This window comes from Phacochoerus africanus, chromosome 11 (assembly GCF_016906955.1).
Source record: "Phacochoerus africanus isolate WHEZ1 chromosome 11, ROS_Pafr_v1, whole genome shotgun sequence".
Classification (NCBI taxonomy): Eukaryota; Metazoa; Chordata; class Mammalia; order Artiodactyla; family Suidae; genus Phacochoerus; species Phacochoerus africanus.
The window spans coordinates 131,609,390-131,623,867 of NC_062554.1; the positions used below are offsets into that span (position 1 = coordinate 131,609,390).

General features: G+C 50.0%; 1 protein-coding gene across 7 annotated transcripts in view; it reads right to left on the bottom strand.

Moving 5' to 3' along the window:
• Window positions 1-2,334: 2,334 nt before the first annotated feature.
• Window positions 2,335-14,478, bottom strand: part of HHAT (hedgehog acyltransferase) — a 316,237-nt gene continuing 304,093 nt past the window's right edge. For 6 of the 7 annotated variants that reach the window (XM_047753082.1, XM_047753081.1, XM_047753083.1 and 3 more), the window contains one exon: window positions 2,335-3,342. In XM_047753082.1, the coding sequence (XP_047609038.1) occupies window positions 3,251-3,342 (92 nt within the window). In that variant the 3' untranslated portion in view covers window positions 2,335-3,250. The remainder of the gene's footprint in view (window positions 3,343-14,478) is intronic. The other variant, XR_007130843.1, reaches the window with a different exon arrangement.

The window sequence follows — 14,478 nt, forward strand, 5'->3', positions numbered from 1 at the left end:
GATTTTTATAATCAGTCAAAAGGACTAGTAATTCAGAGCCCAGTAATAGATATTACATTTTCGGGTTCAAATATAAAAGACAAGGAATTTTGTTGGTTTGTTTTAAAATAACAAACCAGAGAGGCATCTCAACATGCACAGAGAAAGGCCAGTGCTGTCAAGATAATTTGGCTTCTCGAAGCTGGATGGTGTGTATAGTACTGTACTATATACTGTAGTATATTATATGGTACGTTCTGGTACATGTGCTAGAAGGAAATATAAACGTATGTGTATCTTATGGTTAACTTCTTATAGTCAATAATCATATAATTATTTTCAATAAGCAATGAGGAGTCTCAATTTCTCTAAGGGGAAACCCTCTCCCACTAAACAATTCTCCCTATATATAAATCATTATACAACTTTATATCTATGATTTCCACATTTTTGTTCTAGATCTACGGTCTTTAATAGAACAGAAGGCTTTCTGCTGTCACTGCAAGCAATTAATCTCCGGAAATAATGAAATAATTTTTGGTCTTCCTGCACAGTCCCAAGAATGAGTGAAAATGACCCACATGTGGCCGTCTTTCAGATATTTTACTTGCCTGCTTGGGGATAGTCACGGCCATCATGCTTGGAAGTCTCCAGTCTGACCACAGAGCTAGACTGAAGTCTCAGGGGGATCCTGAGGCTAGACCTGACCTTGAGATTTGTCTCGTTTCCCAGCTCTGTGCTTGCAGTTGCCCAGGGCTGAGCGCTATGGAAAGGGCTCTAGCAGGTGTTCTCATCTGGAACGGCTCTGTCGGCCCAGACACCTCAGGGGTCTTTCATTGAAAGCAGCTCCAAGACACGAGTCCATATGCGGATGAAAAGTGACATATTACCATTTTCATATTTTCATTTTCATATTACAGCTGGAGGATGAAGTTAAGACAGTGGTCCTGAATAACCCACATATTGGTTAATCAGGCCTCCAGATTTTTTGGCCTCGCCTGCAACATGCAGAAGTTCCCGGACCAGGGATTGAACCCTCGCCAGAGAGGTAACAATGCTAAATCCTTTAACTGTTAGGCCACCAATTTATAGCTACATACAGAAATCATTTACTAATTCCGGAGAACCACTCTAAATCATATAACAGCTTAAAAGAAATGGAAAATTATAATTTCATATATTTTCACTGACTCTTCCAGTGTAGTTTAATGAGTGAATAAGCCTATTTGTTTTCATAGGAATGGCATCTCTGAAGAGTTGAAAATAGTTTGCATTATTTATAGATGCACATACATTAGACACTCTCCTGCAATTATCTTTACACTACCTTTTCTCCTTAGTAGGCCATTTCCTTCCATGTAGACTTCAGCCAAATGCCTCTAGCTGACCACAAATCTTGAATTTGTGTTAAGAGTCCCTGAGGTTTTCATGGCTGTCACGGCTCAGCAGAAGAGAATCTAGTATCCATAAGGACCCAGGTTCAATCCCTGGCCTCGCTCAGTGGGTTGAGGATCTGTTGTTGCCATGAGCTGTGGTGTAGGTCGCAGATGCGGCTCAGGTCCTGCATTGCTGTGGCTGTGGTGTAGGCCGGCAGCTGCAGCTCTGATTCAACTGCTAGCCTGGGATCCTCCATATGCTGTGGGTGCAGCCCTAAAAAGATTAGATAGATAGATAGACAGACAGACAGACAGACAGGTAGGTAGAGTCCATGAGGCTTTACTGTATTCATCTGAGTGCCCACTCACTCTTCTTCAACCTCATACTCGCCTGCCTCTGTCTCTCTCTCCTTTACCAAGTCAGCTGCTGAGACAACGGATGCCTGGGTCTGCCTGTCCCCCTCTGGCCTCTGTCCTTTGCTGCAGCTAACATGCTGTGTGGCCACTTCTTGTCATCCACATCTGGTCCCGCCCCCCCATTCCATGGGTAGGAAGAAAGGACGTCAGAGAATGACTGGTCCAGCAGGCGAGGAATTTAAATCTCATTGAGCTGATAAACACAGCCAGTACACAAGGACAATGCCACATGACTAATAGCAGCCAGTGGGGCACAGACCAGGTCCAAGTGCACCTTTCGCTCAATGACAATTAATTCATGTGCTCGAGATGTTCTAGTCGCCTGTAGTTGGGTCCACTAGGAATTCACATTTTAAAGCTGCTTCACTTACCCCCTGCTCCCTCAGGGAAAACAAATCCAAAGCCAACAGAGTTATTCTGAATTATGTACCACTTGGGGCCATCAGTGGCCTGTCAGCATCTTTCCAGAAGAGTGAATAATTCAGAATTATGTCCGTGTGTTTAGATTTTTAAACGTTTTCTTCCAAAAACACTCAAAACAATGTTACAAAGATACGAATGATCTGTGTGAAAAACAGCCTCCATTTTATTCGGAACGAAACAGAACAGTGCAAACCAGAGAGTGCACGACACTCGGTGGGAAGAGGACAGTTGGGGCCACAGGAAGGCATCCTGCTCCTCTTCCCACACTGCTTCACCTCGTAACACTGTCCGCGATCCACTAATTCCCTGGGTGTTTTTGGTTTTGTTTTTAAATTTTGCTTCTTTGCTGGGAAACAATTAACTGTCAGGTGGAAGAACTGCCATGTTTATTCTTCTCTGAAAAATCTAGGGAACAGGCAAGCAAACGTAGATGCTGCTGAAGAAGCTCCAATAACAGCTCCCGTGGGTCCCAACTCTTTGCAGTGCCACCCACAGAACATATGCTGCCTTCTGGGTCGGGATAATTAGAAACACAGCTGTGGCTTTGTCACCTCCCTGCTGAGGAGCTAAAATGTGAAGCTGAACCCAGTGCTGGTTCTAGAAACCATGCTGCAGGTCAGAGGGAAGGGGTCACTTCAACGTCACCAACCCAACATGTTTACCACCCCATGGAGGACAGGGCCATCACTAATCAGGATTTCTGTGCCTCAATCAAGAAATGTTTATTGCATCGACTTCTTGGTAAAGGAGCAAGAACCTGGAGGGCCCTTGGGACTGGGGCCTGGACTACAGTGTCACCATGTGTAGCTAGGCAAGACCTTTTGCTGCTTTGGACCCCAGCTTACTCAGCAGGAAGGTGATGGGGCCGGGGAGGAGGGGCTCCAAGTTCCCAAAGTTATGAGAGCTCAAGCTCCCCGACTTGGAGTGAGGTAACTTCAACAAAAGATGAACAGATCAAGCACTGGTCCCCTGGAGGTTACCTTGGAGTTCAAGGTCAGGGTGGAGCACCATTTGCCTTGGAAGCCAGCAACAAGGGCTGGCCTGACCTGGCGGCATTAATCTACAGCGTACGTCTGGGCCCAGGCAATGCCCACGTGGGAATAGCAGTACAGGAATCCCAGGACAGAGAGGGTCACCCACGGCCAGCCTGCGGGAGGAAGACAGAGATGGAAGAGCGATTAGAAATGCCTGGGGTCAGACTTCCCACAGGTGCAAACTGTCTCCCTTTGGAGGAGGCAACTCAAGAAACAACAGGGGCCTTGGTTTATGCATTAAGACACATGCCCCCTACCAAATTTGTTCTAAGGGGACACCAGCAGGTGGATCCCTACATCCCCGCTGGGGGCAGCATAAAATAAGGGGTGCACTATTGCACATACAAATTACATTTACAAATGGGACAAGCTTCCAAAGAATACACAATTAGAAGACTCAAGCAACTCCTCATCAAGAAAGATGACAAGTCTGAGACACCTAGTAAATCTCAAAATATACATTGACCATAATATTGAATTGCGTACCCTCTGCAAGCACACAGAAGAGAGAGCCTAAATTAAACATTTGCTTTCAAAAGTCAAAGCTTTTAGTGGTTCCTTGGACAAACACTTGTCTTAGAATATCTGATGTTCTTTCTTTTTTAAAAAAAGTATCAGCCTTTTCTGCTGAATATTCATCACTTAATGATGTCCACATCTTCTACATGTTTCACTTATTCAAATATTGATTGGGGGCTTGAAGAGCCAAAGGTGCTGTGGAAGGTACTAGATGCCAAAATGTAAAGATTTAGTTCTGCGTCAAAGGTGGGTCACTCCAGCGGGATTTACAAGCCAGGAGGTAGGTGCTAGGTCATGGTGTGTACAGGGTACATGTCAACTGGGCTCTGTGGATGACCCAAGAGCATGTCAGGTGGAAAGGGACGGGACAAGCTACCAGAGAGACCGCTGGGTGCGTGAGCATCACGGGATCAGCCAAGGAACGGGGATCGTGTGATGTGACGACCGCCCAGGGAGGGGCAGCCAGGGTAGGAACGGAAGTAGGGAGGAAGTAGTGGGGAAGCCCCCGTGTTAGAGCTATTCTACCTCTGGCAGGCTCTCTTCTTGCTGTGTCGACCATGAGCTGCTGTCACTACTAATATGACATAGGTTCAGTTGATATGCCATAGCGGTTAAGTGCGCAGTCCCGGAAGTGGAATTAGACACACGTTCAAATCTCGACTCTGCCACTTGCCAGCTCTATAACCTTGAGCACCTTAATGAAACTCAAATTATAAAACTAGGAGGAGGAGAGCAACTTACTGCACAGTGTCCTTATAAGGTGCCATGGACTGAACTGTGTACCCAGTCCTCAATTCATAGGTTGAAGCCCTAACCCCCAGCGTGGTGGAACTGGAGGTGGGGCCTTTGGGAGGCTGAGAGGAGGCCATGGGGGGAGGGGCTCTCATGAGGGGATCAGGGCCCTTTTAAGAAGAGACCCCGGGAGCTGGCTTCCTCTCTCTCACTGGCGTATCAGGACGCAACGCGAAGGCAGCCACCTGCAAGTCAGAAAGAGGACCCTCACCAGGAACAAAACCAGCTGGTACTTTGCTCTTGGATTTTCCAGCTCCCAGAACTGAGAAATAAACGCCTGTTGTCTCAGTCAGGACGAGAGTTTCCTGCTGGACCAAACTAACATGGACTCAGTGGCTTCAAAGAACAGAAGTGTCCTCTCCCACACCCTTGGAGGCCAGAGGTCTGAAATCGAGGTGTTGACAGAGCCACTCTCTTCTGAAGGTGCTAGGGGGCCCCAGGCCTTCCTTGGCTTATGGTGGCATCACTCTAGTCTCTGCCTCTTTCTTCACATGGCCATCTTCTCTGTGTCCTCACCTCTAACAAGGACACCAGTCTCTGGCTTCAGGGCCCACCCTAAATCCAGGACAGTTTGTTTCTTCAGATCCATAATTACACCTGCAAAGACCCTATTTCCAAATATAGTCACATTCTGAGGTTCTAGAGACATATGAATTTTGTGGGCACTATTCAGCCCAGTGCAGCCAGGTACCTTTCCAGGCTTCCAGATGGACTCATCCTGCCCAGAGGCCCTCTAATCTCTCACCTCTGTGGCTCAGACACAGATGCCAGGGGACCTGTCCACACCTGCCCCTCCATAGGTTCTGGGAGAGGGGAGGGAGCTTCAGGTTCAGGAGGCAGACCCAGACTTCAGCTGTGTTTAGGGTGAGGCAGCAAGAGATGTTTGGGAAACACAGAAGCCAAGAGGCTGGCTGTAGAGGTTGGAGAATGGAGATGTGTCATTTACACAAAGCTGGGCTTGGGGCCCTGCATCACCGTGCTTGGCCCCATGGCTGTCAAGGGACGTCACTGTGAAAGCTTCTGCCCAGCACGTAGAACTGTAAGGAGGACCAACCCCAACACTGCCCAGAGGGGAGGCATATACATGCTCAGTCTGGACCCCAGCTGAGCCCTGGACCTTCTCCCCAGGTCGCCGCATGCCAGCAGAGACAGATGGCAGTAATCCTGACTCTACTGGGAGACCCTCGCAGGGTCCCAGTTGCTCCATCTATACAATGAGAGGTCAAAAATAAAAGCGTGTACAATAAAATAAGATCACAGATTTGGTAGCGCTTTTTAAAAGTGTTTCAGAAATGTAAAGGGTTACCTGAGAATTCTCTTATATACAGACAGCGCATTGGTCTTCTTAATGCACAAGTGTTCCTGCAGACAGAAACCCCAGGCTGTACCCGCTGGTTGCCAAGGACCCTTCTCCTCTCTTGACCTCAGGGGTCAAATATGCGATGACAAGGAAAAGACAGATTCCACAGGGGCCCTTCTGCAGCATTCAACCAACATGTCACGAGCACGTGCTGGGCGCCTGGCCCTGCTCTAGACACGGGCCTCTTCTTCTACAGGTGCCTGCAGGAATGAGTCCTCCACTGTGGCAGCTGCTCACAAAGCATGGATGTGGCTCAAGTGTGAGGGGGCACTTGAGCAGAGCCCCCTATTCATCGGGCTCAGGTAAGCCCAGGATTACACAACTGGAAAGAAACCAGGATGGGCTGTCACTCCCGTAATATTAAAAAAGATGGCGTCCAACAGGGCTCCGTGCTGCCAAAGGAACGCTGCCTCGTCTCGCGGTCCTCTCTCCCCTGGCCTCTGCCTAGTTCTTCTCCTTCCATGTTGTCCCTTCTCCAGGCTTTCTAGTCGCACAGGTCCAGTAAACTCCCTCCCTCATCCTTACATCTTTAAACCCATGCATGCACACACACACACACTCCATTAATGTGGCTTAAAAAGACGGGTGGGCTGTACTGTATCAGTCAAAGGAAAAGATCCTTCTTAAGAGGGTCCTTTAGAACTGAAGCCCCCTGCATACTCTGTACATTCACGGCTTGGCCCCCAGAGTCGATGAAGTGTGCAGCTTCCCAGTGGGCTTTCAATACCTGGTCCCGACCAGATGCAAATAGGTCCACAGTTTGAATGGATATCAGTGAGGCAGCACTGAAGATATTATGAACAGGGTGCTAGGAAGTCGGACAACCGGTGAAAAGGATGGGGGATATAGTTAATAGGACAGATTGACAGATATAGCTAAACGCACGTCAGTCGGATACAGCACAATAGATTCAATTAAGAGGACCAATGTAGGTGTATAGTAGATGGAGTTATTAGGATGTAGGTGGTTGTATCATGATATTGTTTTAGAATAACCACAGCTAATGAGAAACAGGTAGGACACAGAGGGGAATGGCTACAGCTAGGAGAAAGTGAGCCGTGTAATTTTACTTGAGGTTATTAAGGCTGAGCAGTTCTCTGAGCAATTACATCCGTATGAAGGGTCTGGAAAGGCACAGGCTCGGGACACTGAAGGAAAAGGCTGTTATCACGCAGGGCCATGAGAAGGCAAAGGACAGGTCAAATTGGTGTTCTGGAAAGTGTAGGGATGATTAGAGGAAGAAGCAGGTCTCACGAAAAACTTTGAAAAGTAACATTGTAAAATGGTGCAGCCACTGTGGAAGAAAGAGAGTCTGGAGGGTCCTCAAGAAATCGAACATAGAATTACCACGCGCATACCCGAAGGAATTAAATGCAAGAAGTACAAGAAATATTTGCACACCCAAGTGCACAGCACACTGCTTACAACAGCCAAAAGGCAGAAGTAACCCAAGTGTCCACTGATAGATGGAAATATACATAGACTGAGGATTTATACACAGAATGTGGATATATACATAGAATGGAATATTAATCACCCCTAAGAGGGAAACTCTGACACGTGCTGCAGCACGGATGAACCTTGAGGACATTATACAACACTCCAGTCACAAAAGGTCAAATACCGTATGACTCCCACATATCAAAGGTACCTAGAACAGTCAAATTCATAGAGACAGACAGTAAAATGATGGTTGCCAGGGGCTGGGAGGAGTGGGGGAGTTAGTGTTTAAATGGGCACGGAGTTTCAGTTCTGCAAGGTGCCAAAAGTTCTGGGCACGGATGGTGGTGGTGGTAGCAACGTGAAGGTACTTCACCACCACGCAACTGTAAGCCTCAAATGGGTAAAATGGTAAGTTTCATGTTATAGATAATTTACCAGAAGAAAAACATTCATGCTGAGCCAAAGAAGCCACCAGCAAAATAATACATGCTGTATTATTCTTTTTATATAACATGCAACAAAAAGCATGTCTGTGGTTGCCTGGGGCAGGAGCAGAAGGAGAAACCGAAAACAAAGGGGCGGTAGGAATCTTTGGGGCTGATGATGTTTTGCAACCTGATCATGGGGCTGTTTTTCAAGGGACATACAACTGAAAAACATGTTAAATGGATGCATTTTATTGGGCAAAAATTATTTCTCAATAAAGTTGTCATAAAAAATTGTAAGGTGTTATTGGAACATTAGCAAATCACAGACTCGCTGTCCTCTGCTGCTATGTTCTGGGCTATTATGCCCCAAGGTATTCAAACAAAAGATGCAGGAAGATAGTATCTGTTTTTTGTATGATGCTGGGCTTCCGTCCCTCCCCTCCCTAGAGGCACGAGGACTTGCCGGGTGGAGGACTGAACCCTGGGCTCCCCCTGTTATGCTGTCTTCCACTGGGGCTTCTGAGGAAGACCGCCAGAAGAGCTCTCTTAGCCATGCAGATGCATGCAGCAGCTGAATCAGCACAAATCCCTATCCCGGGGAAGAAGTCAGTCCTTCCTAATGAGAGCGCAGTTCATGGAATTGCTGAGTTGTGTATGAGCTGCCAAGTACCCCATCAAAGGCTGGGCCATGCTGCAGAGCCATGACCGCCATCTTGCCTCTAACACGCCTTTTTTTTTTTTTTTTTTTTCTTTTTAGGGCCACACCCATAGCACATGGAAGTTCCTGGGCTAACGGGTGAATCTGCACTGCAGCTGCCAGCCTACACCACAGCCATGGCAATGCTGCATCTGCGACCCACACTGCAGTTTGTGCCAACGATGGATGCTTAACACGCTGAGCAAGGCCAGGGATCAAATCCACACCCTCACAGAGCTATGTTGGGTTCTTAACCTGCTGAGCCATGACAGCAACTCCTAAGACGTCTTTTTCAAAGGCCACATCCCACTGTTAACCATTATTTCAAGAAAATGGCTGGTGACCAGCCTATGAACAAACTGCAGTAAAGCCTTCTTCCTACCCTTCCCCCAGTCAACCAGCACCCGTCTCTGTCCACGTGTGAGTTGGTCACAAAGAAGAGGCAAAATCTACTCTACAGTTTACAAAGAATACACCGTCTTAGTGCATCCTCACAGCGCTCCGAGACGGAAATGTCTAACCTGTACTGACATTCGTGCTTGAAGACATACTGGCCCCAAATGGCCCAGGCCCACACCCCAGCCAGGGTGTCTGGCCCTACGCGACGTGGGGAAGAGTTTGAAGGACTTCCACCTGGTTTTTAATTTTACCTACCTTTTTAACTTTTTTTTTCATTTCCCCAATACATTATTATTATTTTTTCTACTGTACAGCATGGTGACCCAGTCACACATACATGCACACATTCTCTTTTCTCACATGATCAGGCTCCATCATAAATGACTAGACAGAGTTCCCAGTGCTACACAGCAGGATCCCATTGCTAATCCATTCCAAAGGCAGCGGTCTGCATCTATGAACCCCAAGCTCCCCATCCATCCCACTCCCTCCCCCTCGGCAACCACAAGCCTATTCTCCAAGTCCATGATTTTCTTTTATCTACCATAAACAATGCCCTTACGTCCTCGCTCCCTCCACCCAGGCAAGTTTTCTGGCCAGAGGCTCCGAGGCCTGGTTGCCTGTGGTCTTTCCTGCTCATCCACTGCTCCGTCATCCCCTCACTGGGTCACAGTCCCCCTGAGGGCTGAGGAACAGCGTGACCCTCTCAGCTTGGCCTGTGGGTCACTACAGCAGGGCAGATAGACGCTCATCTTCTGGTCCCATGAAGCAGCAAGGTCACCCGGTGACTCAAAGCCATTCTAAGAAATGGAAAAGAGGGGATTCCATCCCGAGAGCCACTGGGCTACAAAGGAAACAAATGTCACCACCCCAGATAGACTGGCCTTGGCTGGAGCCTAGTCTGCAAATGTGCGGGATTGTATCATGACCATTAAGTGCCACCAACCTACCCATCCACATCCCTGGGCATGCAGGTGCCTATCCATCCTGGAGAGGACCAATGTGAGGCCGGTGAATGCCCATCCCCACGGAGGGCTCTTATGAGTGGGCAGGCTTGGAGGGCATCCGTGGGGAAAGGGAAGACAGAGGTGATTCCAGGAGATGCTGCAGAAGACAGAGTCACAGGACATGGTGACTGCCACATTTGGGGGCCAGAGGATACATGTCCTTTCACCCATCCTGAGCGCTGCCTCAGTACCCCCAGGGCCGACATTGGCTGGGTGCACATCAGAGAGACCACATCTTATGTTCATAGACCAATACGCTACCTACTTGTTAGTAAAAGCCATGGTCCCAGCCTCCCCTCAGGACCTGTCCTCTGATGCAACATCCAAAGGGATACCACGTGGTTCTGCAGGGGCCTCTGGCACCTGCTCCAGCACGTGGCCACCATCTCTCTGAAGGGGCTGCTCCATGCCTGTGCCTCACCATTTGCTGGATATTTTGAACAGCAGCCCCACACCCTGGGTATGCGTTGCTGTGCCTTGGTGGCCTTTTCTGCTCTGACGCCAGTGGAGCTTGAAGGTTTCTTTTCTCAGAGCACTGGCTGGTGCATCAGACTCTCCGCCTAGGGGGGGCTGGCTCCGGGTCTGAGAAGCACCCCTCCCTGCCCTGGTGCTCTCTGCACCACCCACCAGCTTCTCTCCTGTCATTTCGTTAATTATTCAGAATGACTCTATGCACTTTCATTAAAACAGCTCGCTCCTGACAGCACTTTAACAACACCCAAATCTAATGGGGGCTGATGATAAGGTACCCGGGTAGCTTTATTTAAGTCTTATTTACCTTCCTAGTCGCCGCCTGGAGATATTATGGAGCCATTCATCAAATAGCCCTGGGCCCCTATGTTTCGTCAAGTTCTGCTGGACAATGAAGTGACTCAATCACACACAGTTCTCTGTGCTATACAGTGACTTTCATCGTCACAAAGCTACAGGCCAGGAGCATCTCTCTTCTCATCCAAGGGCCACCTTATCAAAGGACACAAAGCAAGAGGAATGCTGCCCAGGCTTTGAAGCCTGTAAGCTGCTGGGTCTATTTTCAAACCCATGGAAATATGGGCAGAAGGTCTGAAGAACCAGCTCTTCCTACTCCAGGGCTATCATAACAATTTCTTCCCTAAAATGTATAAACCCGGGCCTCAAACCCAGGTTTTGAGGCCTCGGTGTTTTTCCAAAAATCACTCAGCTCCCTCTTTCACACCTTCTCATGAGAAAGAAGAACCAGATGGTTCTAGTTTGTTCAAGAGTTTTTGTTTGTTTTCTGTTTGTCTTTATAGGGCCACACCCACAGCATAGGGAGGTTCCCAGGTTAGGGGTTAAATCGGAGCTGTAGCCCTTGGCCTACACCACAGCCACAGCAAAGCCAGGTCCTTAACCCACTGAGCCAGGCCAGGGATCGAACCTGCGTCCTCATGGATCCTAGTCACATTCATTTCTGCGGAGCCATGCCAGGAACTCCTAGTTTGTTAAAGATTGAGGCATGAAATCATAGGGCACTGGTTCTCAAACAAGAGGCCACATTACAATTACCTGAAGGACATGTCAGAATGCAAGGTCCCACCACCCAGAGCTTCTGGGTAGCTCCTCCTGCTCCAGGAGGTCTGGGTAGGCCCAAGATTTGCATCTCTAACCTGATCCCTGGTGATGTGGGGGCTGCTGGCAGCACTGTTCAAGGGGCCTCTGAAGGAAGCGGATGGAAGAGCTTCCTGCCAGGTGTTCATACATGGTTGGACTCTCTCGGAGCAGAGGGGCTGGACCAGTACTGAGCGTTACCGGTGGCCAGCCCTTTGCTGGGTACAGCCCGCATCCTCACAACAGCCTTCTCAGAGAGGTGTGATTCGCCCCATGTCACGGAAAGGGAAAGCAAGGCTCAGAGGCGTAGGGCAACTTTCTCGAGGTCTGACAGCCTCCTGGTCAGCAGACCACACTTAGAACTCAAGGCCGTGTGGTTCCAAGTGTACTTGGCCACGTAAGCTCTGGACGCAGAAACTGGCTCACCCCACGGCCTGCCTCCTGGCCAGATGCCTTTCCTTCACGTCCTCTGCCTGCAAATCTCATTTCACCCCCCTACCCGTGGCGATGGTGCCAAGGAAACCGGAAGGGGAAGCAGAAGGTTCCTATTTTCAGGGGTCATTCATCACTCACTTGCTCGGTCACCCCATCTCCAGGGTCCTCGGTTTCTCCATCCTTGTCGGGGGCGGGGGGGGGGGAGGGAAAGCCTGGCTGGACATGTTTGTCCCCCTCCTAGTGGTCACTGCCTAATTTAGCCTGGGGCCCCTGAGGAGCAGGTTCCCAGGGTCTGGAGGGTCTTTGGTTAAGATCGTCAGTCAAGGTCATTGGATCCTGGCCCTGGGCTGAGCCTCCAGCAGGGAGACACAGAAGAAGGGGTGACTCCAACTGCCCATGGGGGGGCTCCCTGCCATCGTGAGCAAAAGTGATGTGCCAGGCACTGTGTGCACATTTTCACGGCACGAACCATGGTCTTTAATACATCAGGTTGTTCACAGCCATTTCACATCCTGATGGAGCCGACCTGTGTGCACTTTCCATCCTCCCGCCCCTCCCAGGGCAAGCCCCGGGGGCAGGTGCTTACCGAGGCACGCGCTGCCATAAAGAAAAAGCATTTCACGGGAAATCGAGGAAGCGGGGATAACAAACCAGGGCCCCTTTTTCTTACCCTGACAGGATGAGTAGAAGGCAGTGCTGAGAAAACACATTTTTTCCCTCCAGGGCCAAGAGGGTGGGGGACCTGCTTCCCAGAAAACTCTTCCTGCCGTTTGCTGAAACAGCCCCGGCTCCGGCCACTGGGACCAGAGGCTGCTCAGTCGGAATGCAATTCTGTTTCTTTTCCTAAACATGTTTTTTTTTTTTTTTTAAACCATCTAATCAGGGCTGCTGTTCATCACTACTTCACCACCACGCTACTTAACACGGCGGATGCTGCCTAGCAAATGAGCTCATGGAAGCTGCTTCCCGCGAACAAAGGGATGGCGCACCGTGTGGGGCAGGCTCACCCACCTGGACATTTACGAAGCTCCTACTGTGTACCCAGCACGTAGACAGGCAGCCCTGACACATGTCACATGAACAGTCTGAGCCTTCCTCTGAGGCCTGTGACAGTGCGCCCCTAAAGGCTAAGAGCACGCTCTGGGGCCCCCAACGCTCGGCTTAACCTTGAGATTTGGTTCCACATCCTGCAACATGCAGATGGTGGGAGGCTCCGGGAAAAGAGAGGACAGAGACAAGATTCTCAGACACCTGGGCCAGCTGGGATGATAAACTGAACTTTCCCTCTGATGAAAACAGCCGAGCTTAATGGCTTTTGTTTTGTTCTCTAAACTGACAAGGCAACTACGAGATGCTGGAGGTCTGGGAACCCCGTCATGGGAAAGAGGCTGGCGATGTTGATCAGGAAACGTGCAGACTCTAGAGAAAAGAACTACCTGCAAATACGTAACAGTCGACCCCTCAGAAGCTGGATGAGAGGACAGCTGTGCACCCCGGGGGGGGGGGTTGGGAGGGGGACTGGGGGGGAGGGGCACTCTGGAGGCGGAAGAACGCTCTCACAGGTGGAACCCCCTTCACTGGAACGGGCTCGGGACGCTCTGAGCATCCTTGTCGCAGGCAGAGGTGGCAAAGGCAGCGGCCAGAACTCAATGGAGGAGGTTCTTCTTCCCAACCAGAGACAGAACAGGGCCGAGTCTATGAATCAGCTTCTTTCTTCCCAGGTCACCCGGACCAGGGCATCCACTGTAAAATGGTCAGTAAATAAATAGACGTGGGCACATGAGTACTTCTGAGTACTCGGTCACAAGACTGCCACGTCCCTACTACAGGTAATCAGAAACCACACTTGGTGCAAAAATCCCTGCTCAAGAAACCCTGGGGATGTTCCTTCGGCCTCTCCTTTCCCAGCCTGTGGGACATGATGCCAACTGACAGAAGTCCCCACTTGTGCGTGTGCCTGGGAGAAGAGGCACCTGGCACTTAGTGGCTGTGAGCACCCAGACAGTGCCACGGGACAGCAGGGCAGGAAGAGCCACTCCAAATTGCTTGACTTAAATTTCTCAGCAAAGAACACGAGGATAAAAGCAAACCCCTGCAGTGGCGGCAGCGGCCTCTTCCCCCAGAACTCTCAGGAGCGACGGTGGCCGCCCCTGCCCTTGGGATGAGGCCAGGGCTCTTAGGCCACTGTTCCAAGGAGGGAAAAGAAGCACAGAAAACCCCACAGGGCCCTCCCATCAAACCCGCATGCCCTGGAGACCCAGCGCTCTGCTGAGCGTGAGCAGAGAGCCACAGAGCAGCCCCCCACCACAGCCGCCTCTGCTCTGCAGGAGTGTGAGGCTGTGGGGCCACGTGGGGAAGCCCAGCTGCCTGGCTCTGGATAGGGGCCATGACCCCTGCTGCTGGCACCTCAGGCCACACGGCAGGCAGGGGCCAGGGAGGGGGATGAGAGGAAGAAAAAGCACACACGTGTGAGGCAGACTCCAGCAAGGCTCAGCCATTCCAGGCACTGTTTCCCAAGAGACACTGTCGCACAGGAGCCACGTCCAGGAGGCTCCGGAAGGGCTCCTTGGGGTGGGCACACTCACTGGTAAGTCAAAGTTGAG